Raw genomic sequence first — 26,563 nt, 5'->3', positions numbered from 1 at the left:
CTCTGAGCTCTGGTGGTTTTCTTGGGAACGTTTCACTACCAAACTAGGTAACATCATCATGCTGGAAGGGGAAAGGAGAGAGGAGAGAATTGTGGGGTCCTTGGTGCTCTCTGAGCTGGGGTTGTTTTCTTGGGAGACGTTTCACTACCAAACTAGGTAACATCATCAGTGCTGGAAGGGGGAAGGAGGAGAATTGGGGGTCCTTGGTGCTCTCTGAGCTGGGTGGTTTAGCAATAGCAATAGCAATAGCAGTTAGACTTATATACCGCTTCATAGGGCTTTCAGCCCTCTCTAAGCGGTTTACAGAGTCAGCATATTGCCCCCACAACAATCCGGGTCCTTTTCTTGGGAGACTTTCATGACCCAACTAGGTAACATCATCAGTGCTGGAAGGGAGTGAGGTTTGTTCCCATCTTACAGCCCTGATGATGTCACCTAGTGATGGATAATGAAACATCGGCAAGAAAACCACCAAGCACCCCCATGGGGGGAGGGAGGAGGGAGGAGAGGAGGAGGAGGAAAGAGGGAGGAGGAGGGAGGAGGAGAAGAAGGAGGAAGAGGACTGTGGTGTCCTTGGTGCTCTCTGAGCAGCTTGTTTTCTTGCAGACATTTCATTACCAACTAGAGAACACCATCAGGGTTAGAAGAGAGGGAGCATTGTGGAGTGGCGAAGAAGGGGGGGGGGGAATGACTGTAGAACCCATGGTGCTCTCTGAGCTTGGTTTTTTCTTGCAGACCCAAGTAGGTAGCCACATCGGAGGCAGAGGGGTTCTCTCCCTGAAATTCAAGCTACTTGAATATAAATGTTGAGCAAATCCCTCTCCCACTAACACTGATGAAATTACCTATCTGGGCCATGCAATGTTTGAAACAAACGTTCAGGGAGAGATCAAGGACTCCACAGTCGTCCTCCCCCTGCCCTTCCCCTCCTCCCCTTCTATTCTCCTTCTTTTTCCTCCGATTCTCCTCCTCCTCCTCCTCCACAAACTCACTTCTTTCTAGTCCTGATGACATAACCTAGCCAGGTCACGAAACGTCTGTAAGCCAGCCGCCCAGCTCAAGAGAGCCTCAAGGACTCCTCCTTTCAACCCTGAGCTAGGAATATTCTTCTCCACCGGCAATTCAGTGAGTCGTGCCTGATTTTAGAGAACCGAGGTGGCGCAGTGGTTAGGGCAGTACTGCAGGCCACTTCAGCTGACTGCTATCTGCAGTTCAGCGGTCTAATCTCACCGGCTCAGGGTTGACTCAGCCTTCCAGCCTTCCGAGGTGTGAAATGAGGACCCAGACTGTGGGGGCGATATGCTGACTCTGCAAACCGCTTAGAGAGGGCTGAAAGCCCTATGAAGCGGTATATAGTCTAACTGCTATTTTAGTGAGCTTTCTAGCCACGGTCGTTCAGCGAGTCCTTGCTCACAATCACGAAGCCAAGCGGGCTTTCCCCGTGGAGTCTGCCCAGCAGAAGCCTCTCCTTCTAACCTTGCTGCAGTGTCTGCCTTTGGCTCCAGCTCTTCCATCGAGACCAGCGCTGCAAGAGGCTGCTCTCCAGGTAGCCGCGCTCGGCCAGCAGGTCGAAGCGAGCCTCCGGGTTGGCCAACAGCAGCGAAAGGGCCACGGCGAAGCCCGCCATGTCGACGGGGAAGGGCCGTTTGGGCTTCCACGCCGTGTAGAAACCCGCCACTCGGCCGTTTTCCACCAGGGGCCGCTCAAAAAGGCCTCCCACCAGGCCTACGGGCCAGACCGACGCGCTGGGTGGAACGGATCTGTTTGGGAGAGAGGGGAGACAATCAGCAGGGGGACCTCCGCCCGGCGACCTCCGCTGGCTGCCTTCCTTCTTTCGCTTGCTTAACCGTCGTTTAAGGATGTCCCCGCATCTTTCTCTTTTCATGGTTTAGCTTTGCTTTCAATTTGTTTTTTAAAAAATTATGATATGTTTAAGTAAGGATTGTCTTGCGATCGTCAATCAATAGTCAGACAGATAGATGGATGGTAGGGAATGATAGATAGATAGATAGATAGATATAGATAGTAGATAGATAGATAGATATATATAGATAGATAGATAGAAGATAGAGAGAGATAATATAGAGGATAGATAAATAGATAGATAGCTAAATAAAGATAGATAGATAAGATATAGATAGACATATATAGATAGATAGAGATAAATACAGATTCTATATCTATATCTATATCTATATCTATATCTATCTATCTATCTATCTATCTATCTATCTATCTTCTATCTATATAAATATAGAGATAGACAGATAGAGATAAATAAAGATATAGATATGTATAAATAAAGATAGATAGAGATAAAGACAGACAGATAGATAAATAGATAGATAGATAGAGATGGATAGATAGATTAAATATAGATAGATACATATGTAGATAAATAATAGAGATAAAGACAGACAGATATAAAGATAGATAGATAGAGATAGATAGATAGATAGATAGATGATAGATAGATATAAATATAGACCGACAGACAGATAGATAAAGATAGATACATCACATACATAGAGTTAGATAAATAAAGATAGAGATAAAGACATACAGATAGATATAGAGATAGATAGATAGATAGATAGATAGATAGATAGATAGATAGATAGATATGATAGATGATATAAATAGACCGAAGGACAGATAGATAAAGATGGATACATCATAGAGACAGATAATAAAGATAGAGATAAACATAGATAGATGTAGATAGAAATATAGACACAGATATAGATAAATAAAGATAGATACTAGAGATAGATAAACATAGATAGATAGATAGATAGATACTGTAATAGACAGAGAGAGAGAAAAGAGAGAGAGAAATGGAGATAATAGAGATAGATTGATAGATCCACTGACCTCATCAAAGAGGCGAAGGCTGTACGTGTTGTCGTCATCCGCGAATACACCACGCCTGTGTCGGGGAGCTTGCGGTGTTCGCGCAGCCACTGCAGGGCTAAATTCCTCTGCTCCACCCCGCGCGGCTTTAGCCAGTTGGTGTCTCCTTCCCGCTTGTGCTCCTTGGGGGTCTCGGTGTGGAGGTGGGTGAAAGGCAGCTTACTCTGGCCAGCAGCTCGGAGACCAGCTGAGTCTTGCCCGGCGTCCTCGCCACGATCCAGTGCAGGTTTTTTACGTGCATCAACGTCTGGGAGAGACGGACCAGCTCGGCTTTCTGACCAGCCTCCAAGTGAGGAGGAAGTCGAGCGGTTGGGTTAGAGACCCTTGTGTCCGAACGAGGGAGGCTGTTTTTCTTTCCCTTTTTTCTCTCTCTCGGTTTCTCTCCCGCCGTCTTTCCTCTCTCCTCCCTCAAGCACCACCCGTCTTTTGCTTAGAATGAGAACCCTCCCTCCTATTTTCTTTCTTTCCCTCCCTGTTTTCCTTTCTTCCCTCCTCTCTGACTATCCATCCGTCCATCCTATCTATCTCTATCTCTCTATCTATCCCTATCTCCTTTCTATCATTTATCTATCTCTATTTTCCATCATCAATCTGTTTCTCTATCTGTTTCTCTATCTGTCTGTCTGTCTATCTATTTATCTATCTATCTATTTATCTGTTTATCCATCCATCTTTTATTATCGATCTATCTGTCTGTCTGTCTGTCTATCCCTATCTCCCTTTCTATCATTTATCTATCTCTATTTTTCCATCATCTATCTGTTTCTCTATCTGTTTCTCTATCTGTTTATCTGTTTATCCATCCATCCATCTTTTATTCTCTCTCTCTCCCTATCTCCCTTTCTGTCATTTATTTATCTATTTGTCCATCATCTATCTGTTTCTCTATCTGTTTCTCTCTGTCTGTCTATCTATTTATCTATCTATTTATCTGTTTATCCATCCATCCATTTTTTATTATCTATCTATATCTCTATCATCTATCTATCTATCTATCTATCATCTATCTATCTATCCATCCCTATCTCCCTTTCTATCATTTATCTATCTATTTTTTCCATCATCTATCTGTTTCTCTATCTGTCTTCTGTCTATCTGTTTATCTATCTATCTGTTTATCCATCCATCCATCCATCTTTTTTCTCTCTCTCTCTCCCTATCTCCCTTCTGTCATTTATCTATCTCTATTTGTCCATCTATGTTCTGTTGTGTCTGTCTGTCTGTCTGTCTATCTATCCATCCATCTATGTATCTATCTATCCCTACCTCCTTTCTATCGCTTATCTATCTCTATTTGTCAATCATCTGTCTGTCTCTATCTATCGTCCATTAAACACGCAAATGAATAGACAATCTTCCCTTCAACACCATTAGAATATTATTTTTAAAAAAGACTTAAAAGCGAAGCTAAACCAGGAGAAAGGTAGGTAGGAGGACTGGATAACAGGGAGCCATCCCCCCACTTCACCCATCCCCTGGCCCCCGGCCGGCTGGCATAAGCAGACTTGACGGACGTTCTGGAGGATGATCCAACCTTACTCCGAGGGAAGATTCCACATACGGACAGAAATATATCACTTGAGACCATGAAAAGTGGGAGAGAGGGAGAGAGCCAAACCACTGAAGAGGCACTGATTTCTCAAATGAGGTTCAGCATCCCCTCTTGGAAATTCGGTCACTTACCTGGCATAGTTGGGCGTGACCACGTAGATGACTGGTGTTTCTTTGTCGGCTCCGGCACTTTTTCCGGCCCTGCAACCGCTTCACTCTCTTTGTACTGATACGACGCTTCTCCTTGGCGGGATAGGTCACTGGCAGCCTTCAGTGTTGGCCTGCAATCACAGGGCTGCCCTGCAGAGGTGGTGCAGTGGTTAGAGTGCAGCACTGCAGGCTACTTCAGCTGACTGCTAGTTCGGCAGTTCGGCTGTTCAAATCTCACCGGCTCAAGGTTGACTCAGCCTTCCATCCTTCCGAGGTGAGTAAAATGAGGAGATCGTTGGGAGAGCGAATGCGTTTAGAGAAGCGTTGGGAGAGTTGTGTTGGAGAACACACAAACCAGCATACAAAACTGCAGTTTAAATAGGCTTTTACTTTCGTGGAAATAGAGGTATCAGAGTCCATCAAACAGTCCAAGTACGCGGATAAGACAATCAGTCATCAACGTCTTTCAGTTAAGGGATAATCCAAATAACATAGCCCAGTATCATACAAACAGTCCGATACTCAAAGTTCGCTAGCAGTTGCAAAACTTACAATAGCTCACGACACTTTCTAACAGCCAGCTTCCAAAACACTCAGATCAGATCAGCCCAGCATCTAACAGAGAGAGCTAACAGTCATTCTGGCTCCCTCTTATGGCTGATTGAGGAAACAGCAACCAATCACATTTTACAGTATGATTTCAAGAAACACGTACAGCATTGTTACATGATTTATATATTGCCAACCCAATCGTTAGATTATATTCCTAACAGGAAGGACAGATACATTCTTGATACCAATTGTGATACTCACCCAATTGCATCAACGCGTACATGAGGCCAATCACGGACACCAGGAAATAGATGACAAAAACATTTTTGAGTTTCACCTTCATGGCACAGCCTAAGGAGAGAAAGAGAGGCAAAATGTTTAAACCAGGTCTGGATAGAGACAAGAAGAGTGTTGTATTTCAAATAAATGTGGTTTTGTGTCACCAACAATATGGGAGGATTTAATGCCGTATCTTTGTTGCAGCAGCATCAAAACCATACACCAACGGCAATTTTTTTTTTACTTCTCCAGAAACAAATTAATGGAAGAAAAGTGAAGATGAAGGGCTCCAGAAACCAGATGAATTGTAATGTTGATAAATATTAATAAACAGGGTGAAGATTTCTGGAGAAGTAAGAAGTTGGCAGAACATAATTTCATTTTAATTTATGCTTATTAGTGTCCATTCAAACTGACAATAAAGTATTCTATTCTATTCTCACCTATCCTATCCTATTTGTATTCTATTCCATTTTATCTCTTCTATCTATTTATTCTATTCTATTCTATTCTATTCTATTGTCTCCTAGGATGGTTTCCTAATACAGATTGGGTTTAAACGGCTATAATAACATTTTTTCTCCCTTTTGATATTTATTTTATTTTTACTTTTCATTTATTTATAAAATTTATTGCCCTCCCATTTCACCATAGGGTAACTCAGAGCGGCTTACAATATTAAAATTGTCATTATAACTGAAAGTATTTTAACCCTAATTTAATGTTTAATTTTAAAGTTAATTTTAGACATTTTTTAATTACTCGGTTATGTTTACTGTACACCATCCAGAGCCCCTCCTTGAGGGAGATGGTTAAGAAATATGAAATATAAATAAAAAATAAATTTTCTCCCCCCCCCTTTCAATCCCATCTTTCAATGCCACAGGGGGATCCACTAAGGCCTACTGTGCTACTATAACTCCCATCATCCCCAATCCCACTTTCCTTCATCCAGAACCTCACATCACTCCCAACCTTCTCCTAGTATATTTTGATGTACCTCCTGCCCCACTCTGCACCTTCTAGGTAGAGACTACAACGCCCATCATCTCCCCCACATCCACCTCTTGCTTTCCAGATTCAGGTGTGCTGTACTACAACACCCATCATCCGCTCTACAGCCTCCTAGACAGGTGCAAAACGGCTTGTCCCCAACCTGTCTACCTCTCATACACTGACATAGAACCTATCATCCTCTACCGCCTGACTGGTGGGGTGGGGGTGGGGATGATAGGTAAGAATATTAAGGAGGGCGCCAGGTTGGGAAGGCAGCCCGGTTGGCCTCCCTCCATCTGCGCAGGCGCAGTTGCTTCGCACCCCCGAGATTCCGCAGCCCGACGACGGCCGCGGTGAAGACGGCGGGGAGATGGTGTAACACCGTTACCATGGCAACGGAGGCAGGCCTAAGCTCACCGGTTGCTTTTGTCGCCGACCAGGGCGAAGGGAGAAGTACCGGGCTTGCTCCTCAGCTCGTCAAAGCCCTTCCATCTTAACTGGGGTCCGCGCTTTTTTCCCCTCGCCCTCCTGCGCGGTCAGGAAACCACTTCCGGTCCGTCTGATTTCGGACTCCCACAGAGTCCGTTGCCATCCAGGGTCCCCCGAGCAACTCCTTCCGGTTTTCTCGGGTTCCCCCTGAACGCGCCCCGCCCGCCATTCAAATATAAACCTCATCTTTATATAGCTGTCCATATATTTTGCAGCCCTGCGGGTTTTTATTCCAATATTATGTAAAGATCTTGAAGCACATTTCACACATCGACCCAATTAGGCTCTACTTAAAGTGTATTAAAAGAGAGGGATTCCTTGCGGTACTCTAAACTCATTAAAAGGTTAAAGGAAGCCATAGAGCAGGAGTCGTCAACCTTGGAGACTTGAGGACTTCAACTCCCAGAATTCCTCAGCCAGCATGGAATTGCAGCATGCAGCCAGCACTCTGGGAGTTGAAGTCCACAAGTTGTCAACGTTGGAGAGCCCCTGCCATAGATGGCAGAAGAGCTGAAGGCAACTCGACGTAGGAATTGTCTCTAGATGTTGGGACCAAAGAACTAGAGATGTTGATGCAGACATTGCCACCCTGGAGACACAAAGTGTCTCAAGTGGTAGGAATAAGAGTGGGAAGGGGCCTTGGAGGTCATCTAGTCCAACCCACCGCCCAAGCAGGAGACGCTACACCATTTCTGCAGATGGCAGTCCAGTCTCTCTGGAAGTCCAAGGTTCAAGCTCCCACAACTTCTGAAGGCAACTTCTGTTCCACGGGTTGATTGTTCTCCCCGTCAGGAAATTCTCCTCATTTTTAGGTTGAATCTCTCTTGATCAGTTTCCATTCATTCTTCCTTGTCTGGTATTCAAAGGTGCTTTGGAGAATAGCTCGACCCCCTCCTCCTCTCTGTGGCAGCCCCTCAAATATTGAAGATGCTCTCCTGTCTCCCCTGGTCCTTCTCTTCCCTAGACCAACCATGCCAGTTCCTGCCAACTGTTCATCGTATGTTAGCCTCCAGTCCCCTCATCATCTTGGTTGCTCTTCTCTGCCCTCTTTCTAGAGTCAAAGGATCACGTTGCTAACAGCAAAGGTTGTCCCACCCAGTAGAAAATGTGATAAGGTCATTTACTACTCCTGCAAAAAAAAGTCATGGAGACCGGTGATTTGTTATAATTGTGGACGCCAAGAGTCACTACAGACCTAATGGGAAGTTTTAAATTTTACAAAGTGCCTTGGCTTCCTTGAAATCTCTTAAGAAGGAATGAAAACGATTTTTTTAAATCTTTAAAAAGGATTGCTCGCTTAGTATAGTTTCCTAGGAAAGTAATCTCATACCTCAATATACAATAGTAATAGCAATAAATTCTCAAAGGAAAACCATTATAAGGTTGTTTTTTAAGATAGGCCACCAAGCTAAAGGTACATAGAGATTCTCCGTCCTCCAGATCCTGGTTTTCCCAAAGGTGCTTTTTTCAGGAGGCAACTGGACTTTTTTTTTTTCATTTGAAGGCATTTTGCTTCTCATCTAAGAAGCTTCTTCAGCTCTAACAGGATAGTGGAGAATAGGATTTTACTCGTGGCAGACAGCTGGTCGTTTGCGTCCTTTTAGAGGGTCGTTGAGGCCACTTGGAGGTTTATCTTCTCAGGATCATGAGTGGAATGGTTTTCCAGAGGAAGAATTGCAGATTACAGGAATGATTTGCACCACTCAGGTGGCCCTGAAGACACAGAGAAACCTCCAAGTGGCCTCAACGACCCTCCAAAAGGAAGCAAATGACCAGCTGTCTGTAAGGAGTAGAAATCCTTCCATTCCCCACCATCCAAATCAAAGCTTCTGGGATGAGAAGCGAAAAGTCCTGGAAGAAAAAAACAAAACACCTTCTTTTCTGAATCAAATCTGCTAATTTCTGACCAAGAGCCTTCAAGCAGGTATTTTGTTAGAAAAAGAAGCGTTTGACCTTTAGCGCAAAAACTACCCCCTCAAAGTTAATTCAAACCACAACGGCGAGACTTTACGGCATTTTTATTTTTAATTCTCCATCTTTTTATCAAAACACTCAAGTCAGTAAAAGCTTTTACCTGCGGATGTCGTGGCAGTCAGGAAGGGATAGAAAAGATTTCGGTGTGCGTCTGTTTGTGTGTGGTTTGGGTATGTGTTGTGTGTGTTAAGGAATTTATTTTTATTTTATTAACTAAAAGCCCAGCTCTGTGTCTTTTTTTTTTTTTCCGCCTGGCGAACACTATTCAGGAAGAAACCAGCCAGAATCGGGAATGTTAATCCACAGACACTTACGGATAATAATAATAATTAAAAAAAAACAAAACCACATAACAAAAGCTTCTGGCTTGTAGGCAGGAGAGAAGCCCCAGGGAAGGAATGGGAGGAAGGAGGCAGAGCGGCTAAAAGTATAAAAGAATAAATCCAGCCCTTCCGCAGGCAGATGCACCCCTAATTCTCTCTTTCCTGCAAGGAAGGGGGGGTGCTTTTCTAGCAGCTCATGCCCCCCCCATGCGATCCCCCCTGCCCCGTTTTTTTTCCCTTGGTCCCCGTGGAGGATAGTCATTTGCCACTTCCTCACAAGCCTACGTCTGGTGACTAACCACAGCAACATTCCTTCTTTATCTTTACATGATCTGTTTTTTTCCCGGCCTTCCCCACCCAAATAAAAACCGCCTTAAACAGTGACAGTGATTCACTGACACCTTGGTCACTCCTTTTCCTTGGAAACAGAATATTCTCCCCCCATCCCACCCTCAGTCTGAGAAGAAAAAAAGACAAAATCTTAATGATTTACCAGGAGGAGCCTCCTGGAAGGGGCCAGGGATTAAGAGTGAGGTTTTTGTGGTCTGGCTACACACACACACACACAACTTCTTGCAAACTGCCAACGAGTTTGCGTATGGGATGGTGGTGGGGAAATTGTTGCACTACATTCTCCGATTGGCAAAGAAAAGGGGAAAGGCAGTCCTTGCCAACCGTCCATTGGATTTCTGTTTTGTTCCCCACCCCACCCACCCCGCTCCCAATGGGTTGATTTCAAATCTTCAGCCAGAACATGTGGGGCAGAGATGAAGGGGGGGGGGGAGAAAGAAGGTGCAAAGAAGAGTGCTAGGCCCACCAACTTTGGAAAAGGGCAACAATCCAGGTTGCATTTTCCAGAAAAAAATTGATTGGGAGAGAGAGAGAGAGGAAGGGTGTGTGTGTCTCTTTGACTTGGCCTTCCAGTCCCCGAAGGGAAAAAAAAACGGGTTGCAATCCTCGTTTTACAGCAAATATTGCTAAAAGTTGGAGGAAGAAAGGGAGGGGAGGCATACAGAGACGGGGGGGGGGGAAGAGGAAGGAGAGAAAGAATGAAGGGGAGAGAGGTAGGAAGGAGGGAGACAGGAGCGGGGAGAGGAAGGAAGAAGAGAGGCAGGGAAGAAGAGAAGGAAGAAGAAATAGGAGGAGGGAAGAGAGAGAGAGGGAGGAACATAGAAAGAAGAGAGGAAGGAAAAAGATCGGAGTGGGGAGATAGGAAAGAAAGGGAAGAAAGAAGAGAAGGGAAAAAGAAAAGAGGGAGGAGGGACGAACAAAGGAAGAGGAGAGGAAGAGGAGGAAAGAAAAAATGGGGAAGTGGAGACATAGGAATGAAAGGGAGGGAAGAAGAGAAGGCAAAAGAAGGGATGAAGAAAGGAAAGGAAGAGAGAAGAGAAAGGGGGAAGGAAAAACACAGACAGGGGAGGACTGGAGGAGAAGGAAGTAAGAGGGAGGAAAAGAAGGACAAAAAAGCCAGGGGGAGGAAGGGAAGGAAACAATAGCCCTCTTCCATTTAACGCCTTCTAAACTGGGACACTGGACTTCAGATAATGGCAGTGGGCAGCTTCCCAATCGATCTACCCAATGGATGGGTGGCGGGAGGATAGGATCCTGACCTAGAGCTCCTCAAACCCCGCCCCAACCACACCCCCAAAATCTCCCTGCCCCTCTGCCCAGCCAATTCTTGTGTCTCCCCCGCCCCCCTCCCGCCTCGTGCATTATCGTAGCGAGATGCTCCAGTCTTCTCCGACGTTCACGGCGGGCTTGCGGATGGTTAGAACGGAGGTCTCGGCTTCGTGGGTGAAATCCAGGCGGGTCTCGCCAGCTCCTGGATAAGTGGGAGGTGGGAGGGGGGGGAGGGGGAGAAGAGAGAGAGAGAGAGAAAATAAGAGTTGGAAGGGACCTTGGAGGTCTTCTAGTTTAGTTTAGTTTAGTTGCGTTTATTTATAGGCCGCCCTTTTCCCTGAGGGGACTCAGGGCGGCTAACAACTTACATGGGAAGGGAAGACATACAATAACATAAAGCACAATATATAATTAAGATCAAGCAACATTCATTCAACATTCGGGTGGGGGCAAATTATAGTCTTTACCCCCAGGCCTGGCGGGATAGCCAGATCTTGAGGGCTGTGCGGAAGGTCTGAAGGGTGGTGAGGGTACGAATCTCCACGGGGAGATCGTTCCAGAGGGTCGGAGCAGCTACAGAAAAGGCTCTCCTCCGCGTAGTTGCCAGCCGACACTGGCTGGCAGATGGCACTCGGAGGAGGCCTAATCTGTGGGATCTTATGGGTCGAGAGGAGGTGATTGGCAGGAGGCGGTCTCCCAAGTACGCAGATCCACTACCATGAAGGGCTTTGTAGGTAGTAAGAAGCACCTTGAAGCGCACACGGAGATCAACAGGTAGCCAGTGCAGCTCGCGGAGGATAGGTGTTATGTGGGTGAACCGAGGTACACCCACAATCACTCGCGCGGCCGCATTCTGGACTAGCTGAAGCCGCCGGATGCTCTTCAAGGGCAGCCCCATGTAGAGCACATTGCAGTATTCCAGCCTAGAGGTCACGAGGGCACGAGTGACTGTTGTGAGAGCCTCCCGATTCAGGTAGGGTCGCAACTGGCGCACCAGGTGAACCTGGGCAAATGCCCCCCTGGTCACAGCCGACAGATGGTGATCAAAGGTCAGCTGTGGATCCAGGAGGACTCCCAAGTTGCAAACCCTGTCTGAGGGGTGTAAATTTTGGCCCCCAGCCTGAGCGTTGGAACACTAACCAAATTTTTGGGAGGGAAACAAAACAGCCACTCGGTCTTTTCTGGGTTGAGTACAAGCTTGTTAGCCCTCATCCAGTCCCTAACGGCCTCAAGACCCTGGTTCATCACGTCCACCGCTTCATTGAGTTGGCACGGGCGGACAGATACAGCTGCGTATCGTCCGCATATTGGTGGTATCTTATCCCGTGCCTCCAAATGATCTCGCCCCAGCGGTTTCATGTAGATGTTAAATAGTACGGGGGACAGGACCGACCCCCTTCTAGTCTAACCCTCTGCTCAAGCAGGAGACCCTATAGTACCATTCCAGAAAAATGGTTGTCCAATCTAGAAGATTATAGACTAACAGAGTTGGAAGGGACCTTGGAGGTCTTTTAGTGCATCCCTCTGCTTAGGCAAGAAAGCCTACATCACTTCAGACAAATGGTTGCCCAAAATATAGAATAGAATATAGAATAGAATAGAATACAGTAAAATATAGAATAGAATATACAATAGAATAGAATAGAAAATAGAATAGGAGTAAAATATAGAATAGAATGGAATAGAATAGAATAGAAAACAGAATTGGATCTTGGAGGTCTTCTAGTCCAACCCCCTGCTTAGGCAGGAAATCCTACACCACTTCAGACAAAGGGTTATCCAACATCTTCTTAAAAACTTCCAGTGTTGGAGCATTCACAACTTCTGGAGGCAACTTTTGTTCAACTGATTAATCGTTCTAACTGTCAGGAAATTTCTCCTTAGTTCTAAGTGCTTCTGTCCTTGATTAGTTTCCACCTATTGCTTCTTGTCCTCTACCCTCAGGTGCTTTGGAGAATAGCTTGACTCCCCTTCTTTGGGGCAGCCCCTGAGATATTGGAAGACTGCTATCATGTCTCCCCTAGTCCTTTTTTTCATTAAACTAGACATACCCAGTTCCTGCAACCGTTCTTCATATATTTTAGCCTCCAGTCCCCTAATCCTCTTTGTTACTCTTCTCTGGACTCTTTCTAGAGTCTCCGCATCTTTTTACATCTCTTCTTGAAAACCTTCAGTGTTGGACAGTGGAAAACTGTTCTGCTGTTTAATTGTTCTGTCAAGAAATTCCTCCTTAATTCCAGATTGCTTCTCTCACTGGTACGTTTCCCTCCACTGCTTCTTCTCCTGATACTTTGGAGAAGAGGTGCCCTTTTCTTTGGGGCAGCCCCTCAAATATTGGAATACTGCTATCTGGTCTTTCTAGTTGTAGGTCTCTAGACCTACCTGTTCTGGCCCCCCTTCTTCGCTCGTTCACAGACGTCAGTCAGACAGACTTAAAAGGAAATAACTTTATCAGTCCTGGCTCATGCTGGCTGCGAGCCCAAAATAAACATAAATGAAGTCTCTGGCAAAAAGGTTACGCAGCAGAATGCAAAAACAAAGAGCTCTTACAGCAAAACCAGGTTTACAGAACGAAAGCAAATCACTTCTCCAAATGTCTCTTTGAATCAGGGTTACAGAAAGCAAATCACTTATCCAAGTGCTTCTCACAAACAAACCACGACCGATGAACGGCGAATCACGAACGAACGTTGACTTCTGCAACCAGGGCGTGGCACCATCAGTCCTTTTATCTCCAGAAGACGACACTAACGAGCAACAGCTGGAGCAATATTCCTGCATCCCGACTCAACTCACAGCAAACGTCTGCTGAGTCACAACACCTACCTATGTCCCACAATCTCCAGGATTTCACAGGTAGGTTCACCCAACTGGCTAAACCTGGTTCCTGATTTCTAAGGTCACAAAATGATACACACACACACAAACAACCCTAATCAAACAAGGTTTGCAACATATAAAACTGCCCCAAAGCCGACTTCAAAGCTCATTGTCCAGTCCCTTCTTAAAAGCCTCTATTGTTGGAGCACCCACAACTTCTAGGGGCAAGCAGTTCCACTGGTTTCATTGTCCCCCACTATCAGGAAATTCCTCCTTAGTTCTAGATTGATTCTCCAGCTTGATTGGCTTTTATCCAGAGAAAGGAAATCATTTGCTATTTCCACCAAAAGGAAATAGGGAAGGTGGTGCAAGCTTTGGTCCTCCCACCAACAACTCACCCTGTTGTTTGAGGAAGATGCCCCCCGGCTTGCCCGCTCCGAGGATCACCACCGTTCGATCCAGGCCGGAGTTTCAAAGCTGCCCTTCGGATCTGCCGAGCTGAAATGAAATTGGGGGAATTCAGCCGGAAGAAAAGGGGGGTGCTGGATAATTAAGATGAGGGAGGAAAAGGAGAGAGAAAGAGAGAGGAGGAAAAAAAAGAACTCGTAGACTGGGTACCTGGCCGTCAGCACGTTGCCAGAGAAACGGAAGAGGCGGTGTAGGTATTGTCTTTTTGTCTCAAAATTATACGTGTGCCCGTCGTCAATGAAAAGTTCCCCTTGGGCGGTTCCCTGGAGAGGTTGAGAAAAGCAGAAATCCAAATGATTAGACTCGGGATAGGCCAGTGACAATGAAGTTGTTCTGTTCTGTTGTTCTATTCAATTTAGTTTCCTATTCTATTTCCTATTCCTATTCTATTTTCTATTCTATATTCTATTCCTATCCTATCCTTATTCTATTCCATTCCATTCCATTCTAATTTCCTATTCCCATATTCTATTTCCAATTCCAATTCCAATTCCTATTCTATCCTTATTCCATTCCATTCCAATTTCATATTGCTATATTCTATTCTATTCCTATTCCATTTCCAATTCTTATTCTATTTCCAATTCCTATTCCTATCCTATCCTTATTCTATTCCTGCAATTCATTGCATTTCTATTCTATTTTCTACATACCATATTCTATATTCTATTCTATTCTAATTTCATATTCCTATATCCCTATATTCTATTTTCTATTCCTATTCCTGTTCTTATTCCTATTCTATTTTCTATTCCTATTCTATTTTCTATTCCTATTCTATTTTCTATTCCTATTCTATTTTCTATTCCTATTCTATTTTCTATTCCTATTCTATTTTCTATTCCTATTCTATTTTCTATTCCTATTCTATTTTCTATTCCTATTCTATTTTCTATTCCTATTCTATTTTCTATTCCTATTCTATTTTCTATTCCTATTCTATTTTCTATTCCTATTCTATTTCCAATTCCTATTCCAATTCCTACTCTTATCCTATCCTTATTATATTCCTGCAATTCATTGCATTTCTATTCTATTTTCTACATACAATATTCTATATTCTATTCTCGTGAATTGGACTGAATCCCTGCTAGGGCCTGGCCAGGTCTTTGGTGGGGTCGTGTTATCACAACCCATCGTCATAATGCAGCCCTCCAAACCTGTCCATCCCCTCATCCCAACCTCACCTGAGGCCCCAATGCCACGTAGAGCGTGTATGGATCATTCTGCATGCAGTCCGAAGAACGCCGGACCCGCTCCTTCCGAGCCACGATGCTGCCGCCACGCTGGTAGACTGGAATCTTGGGGAAAGAATAAAAGGTTAGAGTTCAAACTATTCTTCAAGGCACCCGAGGGTAGAACAAGAAGCAATGGGTGGAAACTAATCAAGGAGAGAAGCAACTTAGAACTGAGGAGGAATTTCCTGACAGTGAGAACAATGAATCAGTGGAACAGAAGTTGCCTCCAGAAGTTGTGAATGCCCCAACACTGGAAGTCTTGATGGAAGAAGATGCTGGATAGCCATTTGTCTGAAACGGTATACGGTTTCTTGCCTAGGCAGGGGGTTGGACTAGAAGACCTCCAAGGCCCCTTCCAATGCTTTTATTCTGTTTTCCTTCCTTCCTTCCTTCCCTCCCTCCCTCCCTCCCCATCACATTTTAAAAAAATGATAGGACCACCATTTGTCTCAAATGGGATTGAGTTTCCTGCCTAAGCAGGGGGCTGGACTAGAAGACCTCCGAGGTCCCTTCCAACTCTGCTATTGTATTGGATTGTATTGTAAATCCTCGGTTTCAAGAGTCTTCACTTTCTGAAGTTAGGAGAGGAACCCTTACAGAGCTCTGCATTGGGGGCTTTGAGGAAACCACAACCCGCCCTTCGGCTCTTTACGAGGCAGTCGGGCCTCATTTGACACCCCCCCCCCCAATCGGACTTACGCTGCTCATGGTGACCGGCAAATAAAACGTCTGTGGGGCGTGGAGTTTCTGGTGAGTGTGGACATCGTACCAAACCTGCCAAGAGAAAAATTGTTTGAGAGGATTTGGTGAGCAAAGGGATCGACGGAGGGGGAAAAAAAAAATCAAAAACAAAACTTGGACAGGACTTTTGTCTTCTTTGAAACTGGGCCAAGCCACAGCCGTTTGTAAAACTGTGCTTCCTTTGAAGAGGCCAAAAAGGACAATTCTGGAGACGTGACAAAACTCTTCTCTTCCGACAGCTTGTTTTCATAAGATAAACTTGTGGTTTGTAACGTTTTGCGCTTAGGGGCTAAAAAAAAACACGGTTTATTCCGAGATGATGCAATTGCTCTAAACCTCCATGGGGAGGAAAGTTCTTCTCAAAAAAGGTAAAAAAGGTATCTTTTACCTGAATCTGGAAATCGATGGATGATTGGTGGTATTATACAGAATTGAAAAGAGTGATATATAAATATAAACACTTGGTAAATTCTTTTATACTGTAAAAATATTCAGAATGGGATAAGTGATTATATAAAGGTATATTGTTATTAAACAGACAATCAAGAATGTAAGCGAATTTAGGCTTATTGAAAAGAAATATTATATAAATCTAATAAACCTAAACCTATTAATCGTAATTGAAGGGAGGCATCTAGTTATATTAGACGGAAAATCTGTGATTGTATATGTCATTGAGAATATGGATGCAAAAATACTTGTAACCAAACGACAAGCTCTATGTAATGGATGAGAATTTTTTTAATGTTTAAAAATAAAATAAAAAAAGCAAAAAAAAGGTAAAAATTAAAAGTTCCCCTCGCACATGCATGCTAGTCGTTCCTGACTCTAGGGGGCGGTGCTCATCTCCGTTTCAAAGCCAACGAGCCAGCGCTGTCCGAAGACGTCTCCGTGGTGATGTGGCCGGCATGACTCAACGCCGAAGGCCCAGGGAACGCTGTTCCCTTCCCACCAAAGGTGGTTCCTATTTTTCTACTTGCACTTTTTTACGTGCTTTCGAACTGCTCGGTTGGCAGAAGCTGGGACGAGTCACGGGAGCTCACTCCGTTACACGGCGCTAGGGATTCGAACCACCGATCTTTCGGATCGACAAGCTTAGCATCTTAGCCACTGAGCCACAGCATCCCTTTCTTCACAATAGAGATACGCATATAATACTTTTCTTTTGAAGGGAATACTTTTTCCCCAGACAAATGTAACAGCAGGAGAGAGAAAGAGAGCAATTCTGGTGTAGTGATTAAAGTGCTGGCATATGAACTAGGAGTTGGTGAGTTCTAGTCTCGTTTTAGGCATGGAAACAGCTGGGTGAAAATGAGTTCCAGTCAGGGTTTATTAGCAAGGTGGAGATCTGAAGCTGAAAACGGGGTCCTCCGATTTATTGTGGTAATTATTGATATAAAAGAGTTTGATCTAAGGATTCAGGCACCAGGAGACAGTGAATTCTAGTTCTGCCTTAGATATGAAAGCCAGCTGGGTGATTCTCGGCCAATCACCAGGCGACAGTGTGTTCTAGTTATGCCTCAAGCAGGAAAACAGCTAGGTGACTTTGAGCTAATCACCAGGAGGCGGTGAGTTCTAGTCCCGTTTTAGGCATGAAAACAGCTGGGTGCTTTTGGGCCAATCACCAGGAGATGGTGCGTTCTAGTCCCATCTTAATCATGAAAATGGCTGAGTGCTTTTGGGCCAATTATCAGGAGCAAGTGAGTTCTAGTCCTGTGTTAGGCATGAAAATGGCTGGGTGCTTTTGGGCCAATCACCAGGAGATGGTGAGTTCTAGTCCCATCTTAATCATGAAAATGGCTGAGTGCTTTTGGGCCAATTATCAGGAGCAAGTGATTTCTAGTCCCGTCTTAGGCATGAAAACGGCTGGGTGCTTTTGGGCCAATCACCATAGACATCACCATATAGAGCCGAGGTGGCGCAGTGGTTAAATGCAGCACTGCAGGCTACTTCAGCTGACTGCAGTTCTGCAGTTCAGCTGTTCAAATCTCACCGGCTCAGGGTTGACTCAGCCTTCCATCCTTCCGAGGTGGGTAAAATGAGGACCTGGATTGTTGTTGGGGGCAATATGCTGACTCTGTAAACCGCTTAGAGAGGGCTGAAAGCCCTATGAAGCGGTATATAAGTCTAACTGTTATTGCTATTGCTACCAGGAGAAAGTGAGTTCTAGTCCTGACTTAGGTATGAAAGGCAACTGGGTGACTTTGAGCCAATCGCCAGGAGATGGTGAGTTCTAGTCCCACCTTAGGCCGGAAAACTGTTGGGTGACTTTGGGCCAATTACTAGGAGGCAGTGAATTCTAGCCCCACCTTAGGCACGAAAGCCAACTGGAGGGCTTTGGTCACTCCCTCAGCCCAGTCCACCTCACAGGGTCGTTGTTGTTGTGGGGAAAGCAGGAGGAGAAAGGAGGAGCTTTAGGAATGTTCACTGATTTGAGTTACTTAAAAAATAATGAATGGATAACCATCTAATAAGTGAATAGCTCAATCCAAAGTCAACAATCATACTTACTTCCCCTTTGCCAGGTAAATACACCTGTACACCGCGAGCTCCTTGTGCAGTTACCGGATGAACCAACAGTGCATCGCCTGTAAGCAAAATAGTCAATGAGATCTAGAAACTTGAACAAATTGCTTATCGCATTTCCAAAACTGGTTATATTCCAGCAGCGTCATCCCTTCTCTTCCTCAAAGAAGGAACCAAATTACTTCCTGTCATTATTTCCAGTCAGTCCTCGACTTAGGACCGTGATTGAGGACAGAATTACGGTTCTCGAGTTGTGGCGGTCATTAAGTTGGTCAGCATGGGACCCTGCACGATTTTACGAACTTTTTTTCGTGACAGACATGAAAACAAACATCATAGCTGTTCAATAAATCCATGATGGCCAACAGGTGGTGGTGGTTGGGTTTTTTTTTGCTGGAAATCGTAAACGTTTGTTTCCGGTTACAAAAACAACGAGAATCGTGGTCATGTGACTGTGGGAAGCTCCAAATGGGGTCAGGAAGTAGAATTTCATCTTTGCCCTTCCTGGTTCTCTCTCTCTCTCTCCCTCCCTCCCTCTTTCTCTCATGTCTCTCACTTTCTCTTTCTTTTTCTCATCTTTTTTCTTTCTTTCTTTCTCCCTCCCTCTCTCTTTCTCTCATCTCTTTCTTTCTTTTTTTCTCTCTTTTTCTTTCTTTCTCTCTCATTCTTTCTCTCTCCCTCCTCCCCCTCTTTCTTTCTCTCATCTCTTTCTATCTCTTTCTCTTTCTTTCTCTATCTCTCATTCTTTCTCTCTCCTTCCCCCCCTCTCTCTCATCTTTCTCTTTCTCTCTCATCTCTCTCTTTCTATCTCTCATTCTTTGTCTCCATCCCTCTCTCTTTCTCTCCTCTCTCTTTCTTTCGCTCATCTCTCTCGCTTTCTTTCTTTTCTCTTTCTTTCTCTTTCTCTCATTCTTTCTCTCTCCCTCCCTCCTCCCTCTCTTTCTCTCATCTCTCTCTCTCTCATCTCTCCTCTTCTATCTCTTTCTTTCTTTCTCTGTCTTTCTATCTCTCATTATTTCTCTCTCTCTCTCCCTCCTCCCACTTTCTCTTTCTCTCATCTCTCTCTTTTTCTATCTCTTTCTTTCTTTCTCTCTCTATCTCTCATTCTTTCTCTCTCCCTCCCTCCCCCGTCTCTCATCTTTCTCTTTCTCTCTCATCTCTCTTTCTTTCTATCTCTCATTCTTTCTCTCTCTCCCTCCCTCTCTTTCTCTCATCTCTCTCTTTTTCTTTCTTTCGCTCATCTCTCTCGCTTTCTTTCTTTTCTCTTTCTTTCTCTTTCTCTCATTCTTTCTCTCTCCCTCCCTCCTCCCTCTCTTTCTCTCATCTCTCTCTCTCTCATCTCTCCCTCTTTCTATCTCTTTCTTTCTTTCTCTGTCTTTCTATCTCTCATTATTTCTCTCTCTCTCTCCCTCCTCCCACTTTCTCTTTCTCTCATCTCTCTCTTTTTCTATCTCTTTCTTTCTTTCTCTCTCTATCTCTCATTCTTTCTCTCTCCCTCCCTCCCCCGTCTCTCATCTTTCTCTTTCTCTCTCATCTCTCTTTCTTTCTATCTCTCATTCTTTCTCTCTCTCCCTCCCTCTCTTTCTCTCATCTCTCTCTTTTTCTTTCTTTCTCTCATCTCTCTCGCTTTCTTTCTTTTCTCTCTCTTTTTCTTCCTTTCTCTTTCTCTCATTCTTTCTCTCTCTCCCTCCCTCCTCCCTCTCTCTCTTTCTCTCATCTCTCTCTCTTTCTATCTCTTTCTTTCTTTCTCTTTCTATCTCTCCTTTCTCTCTCTCCCTCCCTCCCCCCCTCTCTCATCTCTCTCTCTCACACACACACACACACACACACAGAGGAAAAACTCACCAAGCAGATACTCATCATCAATGGGGTACAAAACAGGGTCCTGGGGATATTCGACCCAGAGTGGTCTGTGAAGAGGGCAAAAAGCAAGAATTAACATAATCGAAATAAGGAAACGTCGTACAACACCATGGTTAGGCTGAGAAATGATGCTAAACGATCATTAAGGCTGTGTAAAGATGGTCTGTCATCATGTCTGAGTTCAGAAAACACAATTTACGACAAGAGACCAGTATATCTCACGTTACATCGTCGCTTAGAGCAAGATTTTTTTTACCAACCTTGCCCGGTTTAAGGTTGATGTCAACTCCCAGAATCCCCCAGTGTGCTATGCTTTAAGATGGGCCGACTTCAATTCCCAGCATCCCCCAGTCTGCATGCTTTAAGAAGGGTAGATTTCCACTTCCAGAATCCCCCAGTCTGCATAGTTTAAGATGGGCGGACTTCAATTCCCAGCATCCCCCAGTCTGCATAGTTTAAGATGGCTGGACTTCAATTCCCAGAATCCCCCAGTCTGCATGCTTTAAGATGGGCGGACTTCAATTCCCAGAATCCCCCAGTCTGCATGCTTTAAGATGGCTGGACTTCAATTCCCAGAATCCCCCAGTCTGCATGCTTTAAGATGGGCGGACTTCAATTCCCAGAATCCCCCAGTCTGCATGCTTTAAGATGGGTGGACTTCAACTCCCAGAATCCCCCAGCCAGCATGCTTTAAGATGGGTGGACTTCAAATCCCAGAATTCCCTAGCTAAAATGGCTCAATGCAAAATATGGAACCCAACTCACCTCATGACCGGCAGGCCAGTCCGGTAAGACTGATAGAAGAGGGTATACCAGAAGGGAAGCAGAGCGTAACGCTCCCGGACGGCCTCCCGGATCAGCACTTTGTTCTCGTCGCCGAAAAGCCAGGGCTCGCGACGCGTGGTGTCCACGTGCGCGTGTGCTCGGAAGAAAGGCTGATAGGCTCCAGCCTGGTACCAACGCACAAGCAACTCCGGCTCCGGGTTTTTGAAGAAGCCACCCACGTCGGCTAAGCACAGTGGAAAGTTTGCCGTTATAAATGCGAATGGTCGCTAAACGAGTGGGCGTAGGTGAAGGACAGCTGCTAGTCTGCTTACCTCCGCAGAAGGAGATGCCCACTAAAGCCAGGCTCAGGCACATGGGGATGGAAATTTTTAGGTGGTCCCACTCGGCCGCGTTGTCCCCGGTCCACACAGCTCCTGCGAAGGACGACAACCACAAACAGTTAACGACAACTAACAACTGCCGTTTCGGAGGAAAAAAATTGAGAATGTACTCAACGCCTCTGCCACTTCCAAGCGTCCCTACAAGCTTGTGGCCCGCAAGTAGAGCTGGCAGTTGATTCGGACAGTGAGGAGGGTTGGGGAGGAACCTGGGCCAGTCCTGGAGTCTGGGGAAGGCTCTGAGGAGGGCTCTGTGTCGGAGGCAGAGAGGGGGCCAGGGCCGTCTGACAGTTATCAGCTGCCTTCAGAATCAGACATCAGTGAGGCAGAAGAACAGCTGGAGCCTGTTCCCAGTGTGTGCATGTGCAGAGTGGCCAGACACAAAGGGAACAGCTAAAGAACAGGGGTCGACTTGGGAGTAAAGCCACAGGTGGACGATGAATGATAATAAATTATGTACATGGAGGATTAGAAAATGTTGGTATTCAATATTATGGATGTTTAGCTAAAACAGGATATGAGGATTTAATGTTAATGGAGGATTTTATAAAGAAGTAAATGAAATGCCAGCATGTGGTTATGTATTAAATCTTGGTATATTTTATGATGAAGGACATTTAACTAATTGTAGTCAAATAAAAGTGGAGGTATGATGATGGTAATATAATAAATATCTGAGTTAAGATATTAGAGTTAATATGAATTATTTTTGATGACAGTGGAAGAGATGCACAAAAGCCTTTTGTAACCAACTGATACACTTTCTACAGTATGTAAAGAAGGAGGATTTGTATGTTTGTTTTGAAAATAATTTATATATATATATATATATATATATATATATATATGTATATATGTATGTATATATGTATATGTGTATATGTATGTATATATATATATATATATATATATATATATATATATATATATATATATATATATATATATATATATATATATATATATATAAATAAATAAATAAAAGAACAGCTGGAGCCTGTTCCCAGTGTGGGCATGCACAGAGTTGCCAGAGGAAGGGAAGAGCTAAAGAACAGGGGTCGACTTAGGAGGAAGGCCACAGGTGGACGATGAATGGCCCCTCCCAGAGGAAGTAAAAGAGGAGCAAAAGGGGAATGGAATTTGCAGGAGATTATTATTTCGCTTAATTGGTTCGTGACTCTCCGAGACTCCTGGCCAAGTTCTGCAGAGATCGGCCTGGCAGCTCTCCAAGCCAGATAAGGTCTGTGACCGTAAATCCTCCCTCGAAAGACTTTGCTGGAGGTGAAGGAGCAGAATCCACAGTCAATTAATAAAAGGGTTTTTTGCCGGGACAACAAGGAGTTTGCTTCAGGCTCTCGGGAAGCTTCGGTCAGAAGACTTGGGGGCTTGAAGATCTGCTCCCCCTTCCAAATCTTTGGAAGGAGTTTCTCTCTCCCAGTCTTGGAAGCTTCTCCTACCCAACTACTCCATCGCTCATCTTTACTAACCGTAACGTTGCGAACCGGCAAAGAAACTTCGGGTCAAGACGAAGGGCCGCTCCACGCCGCCGGACCGCTGAACCTGTCCCTCTGCAGTGGCCATTTGCTGCCAGGAGGATGGGAGAAGAGATGGTTATTCAAGGCATTGAAGCTTGGATCGAAAGCCTACCCAACGGCCTAAGAATTACAGGAGTCCTCGGCTTACGGCCACAGGTAAAGGTTCTCCTCGCACATCTGTGCTAGTCGTTCCCGACTCTAGGGGGCGGTGCTCATCTCCGTTTCAAAGCCCAAGAGCCAGCGCTGTCCGAAGACCTCTCCATGGTCATGTGGCCGGCATGACTCAACGCCAAAGGCGCACGGAACGCTCTTCCCTTCCCACCAAAGGTGGCTCCTATTTTTCTACTTGCATTTTTCGAACTGCTAGGTTGGCAGAAGCTGGGACAAGTAATTGGGAGCTCAGTCCGTTATGTAGCGCTTGGGATTCGAACCGCCCACTGTTCTGATTGACAAGCTCAGCGTCTTAGCCCCTGAGCCACCAGAGCCACAAGGGAGCCCCAAACCTCTGTTGTTAAACCAGACGTTGGTTAAGCGAGTCTGGCTCCGTTTTACAGCTGTTCCTGCCAGGGTGTCAGGCCTGCAATATTATTCCTTTTAGAATTTTGGCCTGTCGCACTTTCACTTATTTCATTATGCTGTTTCTTTAGTATAGTTGATGGGAGGTGGGAATAGACAGGAGTAGGATTGTGGAATGTATTGTTGTCATTCTTTATTAGAAGCCAAGGTCATCTTTTGTCTCCGCACTTTTACACCTGACAGGAAGCAGCTGGGAGGAGACGCCAGCGTGGAAGAAAGAAGATTGGACCATTTGATGGATTTGTGGGTGTGGGGACAAGATCATCAACTTTTAACTGGGTGGGATTCTGATGTCATTTCCAGAATTGAGATTAACGCAGATGTGCTAAGACATCTGCTTTATTAAATTGGAACTTTAAGGATCGTTTTGCCTTGGACTCTGATTTAATTCTACATGATACTTGGATCTCTTGACACATGGCTCGTGAAGGGAATCCCTGCAGTTGAGAAGTTGGCAGTCTGGTAGTAGTGACTCTGGCTCCCCCCCGCCCCCCCATGGATTTTGCTTGACAAAAGGGGAATCTTTGAGACACAGCGACCGTCGTAAGTATGAACCGGTTGCCATGCGCCTGAATTTAGATCGTGTGACTATGCCGAAGCTAGAAAGTTCGTTAAGTGTGAAAAACGGTCATTCAGTCGCGTTTTTCAGGGCCATTGTAACTTTGAAACGGTCGCTAAATGAGCTGTTGTAAATCCAGGACTACCTGTAAACCCAAAAGACTATGGATCCAACAACTACATCCCAACCTGAGTAGGTAGATTGGGACTAAAAAACCAGGCACCAGTTAAATCTTTGACTGGAAGCTCTCCAGCAATGTTAATTAACCCCCGGGTAATTTGAAGGTGTGTAGACTTCAACTCCCAGAATTCTGGCTGGGGGAATTCTGGGAGTTGAAGTCCACCCGTGTTCGAGTTGTCGACGGTCGGAAACCAATGAGCTAGAGAAAATCCGGCAACCGGATTTTTCAAGCTGGAAGGTGATTCCCCTCTTCCCCCTTGAGAAATGGGGGTGGAGGCCCTTCTTGGTACGCCCATCTTCTCATTGCCTTGGTCAGGCGGCCTTCTTTCCCTCCGTCAAGCCCCTCCTCATTTAACGCCTCCCCAAAGCCAAACTCTGTGACGGGAGGGCACTCACCACGTAGAAGCCGTAGAGGTTGTGGACATCGCGGTGCTCCCAGCCCCCTTGGTGGACGGCGTCCTTGTGCATGGTGACCTCGGGACCGTTGAAGACCGAAGGCTCGTTCATATCGTTCCAGGTGTAGAGGTTCTCCATGGAGCCCTGGGGTCAAAGGAGAAGCGTGTGACAGGGAGACGCCGCAGAGCAATAGAAACGTCTTTGTCAATCCTGCAATTATATTCCTTTTAGAATTTTGGCCCGCCACACTTTCTCTTACTTCATTATGCTGTTCCATTAGTACAGTTGATGGGAGGTGGGAATAGACAGGAGTAGGATTGTGGAATGTATTGTTGTCATTCTTCATTAGAAGCCAAGGTCATCTTTTGTCTCCGCACTTTTACACCTAACCGGGAGCAGCTGGGTGGAGACGCCAGCGTGGCAGAAGAAGATTGGACCATGTGATGGATTTGTGGGTGTGGGGACAAGATCATGAACTTTTAACTGGGTGGGATTCTGATGTCATTTGCAGAATTGGGATTAACACAGATGCGCTAAGAATGTCTGCTTTATGGTTCACCGACAAAAGGGCGCCCGACAGAAGCGCATCCGACTAAACCACGGTGACAAAACCGCGAGTTATAAATCGCGCTGACGAATGAGCGCTGAAGCGCGCCGACAACAGCGCGCCGACAGAAGCGTGCTCTAAACCTAACCCTAACTTAAATCGCGCTTCTCTCGGCGCGTTGATGACGTCGCGGTTTTAACACCGCGGTTTTGTCGGCGAGCTTTTGTCGTGCGCGCATTTGTCGGATCACGCTGCTTTATTAAATTGGAACTTTAAGGATCGTTTTGCCTTGGACTCGTGATTTAATTCTACATGATACTTGGAACGCTGACAGTCTTGTTGTGGCCTGCCAGATTCGGACAGTGAGGAGGGTTGGGGAGGAACCTGGGCCAGTCCTGGGGTCTGGGGAAGGCTCTGATGAGGCCTCTGTGTTGGAGGCAGAGAGGGGGCCAGGGCCGTCTGATAGTTATCAGCTGCTTTGAGAGTCAGACATCAGTGAGGCAGAAGAACAGCTGGAGCCTGTTCCCAGTGTGTGCATGCGCAGAGCTGCCAGACGAAGCGAACAGCTAAAGAACAGGGGTCGACTCGGGAGTAAAGCCACAGGTGGACGGTGAATGGCCCCTCCCAGAGGGAATAAAAGAGGAGCGGAAGGGGAGTGGAGTTTGCAGGAGACCATCAGTTCCCTTATTATTGTGAAGATTTCCTTTTACAGGGTTGGGACTAGAAGCTCCTGGCCTGGCAACGCTCCAAGACTGATAAGGTCTGTTGTTGCACTTAAAACCTTGAAAGACGAATTGCCGGGCCTTTTTCTGGATGTGAATGCCAGGAATTCACATTAACCAAACAAAAAGGGATTTTTTTGTTTTTTTTTGAAGGACAAGGAATCTGTTTCGGGATTCAGTGAAGCCCTGGATCAGAAAAGATCTGAATAAACCAGGAACCCCCACCCCCCTTACCTCGTATTGGTCATAAGGAAACATGCTGGACCACCAGGAACGCATCTGGGGGTTGGTGAAATCCGGATAGCCCGCTGAACCTGAGCAAAAGGAGACGGAGAGAGAGGACTTGATGGTGATAGAATGGAATGATGAATATTACTACTTT

The 26,563-nt window shown here is 45.3% G+C and overlaps 1 protein-coding gene and 1 pseudogene across 1 annotated transcript in view; both read right to left on the bottom strand.

Moving 5' to 3' along the window:
* LOC116520141 overlaps window positions 1–7,004 on the bottom strand; it is a 12,926-nt pseudogene extending 5,922 nt beyond the window's left edge.
* A 3,935-nt stretch (window positions 7,005–10,939) lies between these two features.
* Window positions 10,940–26,563, bottom strand: part of LOC116519966 (neutral alpha-glucosidase AB-like) — a 35,611-nt gene continuing 19,987 nt past the window's right edge. Inside the window, 13 exon segments of the mRNA XM_032234085.1 lie at window positions 10,940–11,049; window positions 14,066–14,116; window positions 14,119–14,165; window positions 14,286–14,398; window positions 15,323–15,436; window positions 16,073–16,147; window positions 18,626–18,702; window positions 20,486–20,550; window positions 21,269–21,512; window positions 21,601–21,702; window positions 23,154–23,250; window positions 24,913–25,056; window positions 26,416–26,495. Coding sequence (XP_032089976.1) covers window positions 10,940–11,049; window positions 14,066–14,116; window positions 14,119–14,165; window positions 14,286–14,398; window positions 15,323–15,436; window positions 16,073–16,147; window positions 18,626–18,702; window positions 20,486–20,550; window positions 21,269–21,512; window positions 21,601–21,702; window positions 23,154–23,250; window positions 24,913–25,056; window positions 26,416–26,495 — 1,319 coding nt within the window.

This window comes from Thamnophis elegans, chromosome 17 (genome assembly GCF_009769535.1).
Source record: "Thamnophis elegans isolate rThaEle1 chromosome 17, rThaEle1.pri, whole genome shotgun sequence".
In the NCBI taxonomy this organism is placed as follows: domain Eukaryota; kingdom Metazoa; phylum Chordata; class Lepidosauria; order Squamata; family Colubridae; genus Thamnophis; species Thamnophis elegans.
The sequence above is the reverse complement of the archived record's forward strand: the minus strand, read 5'-3'. Positions and strand labels throughout refer to the sequence as shown.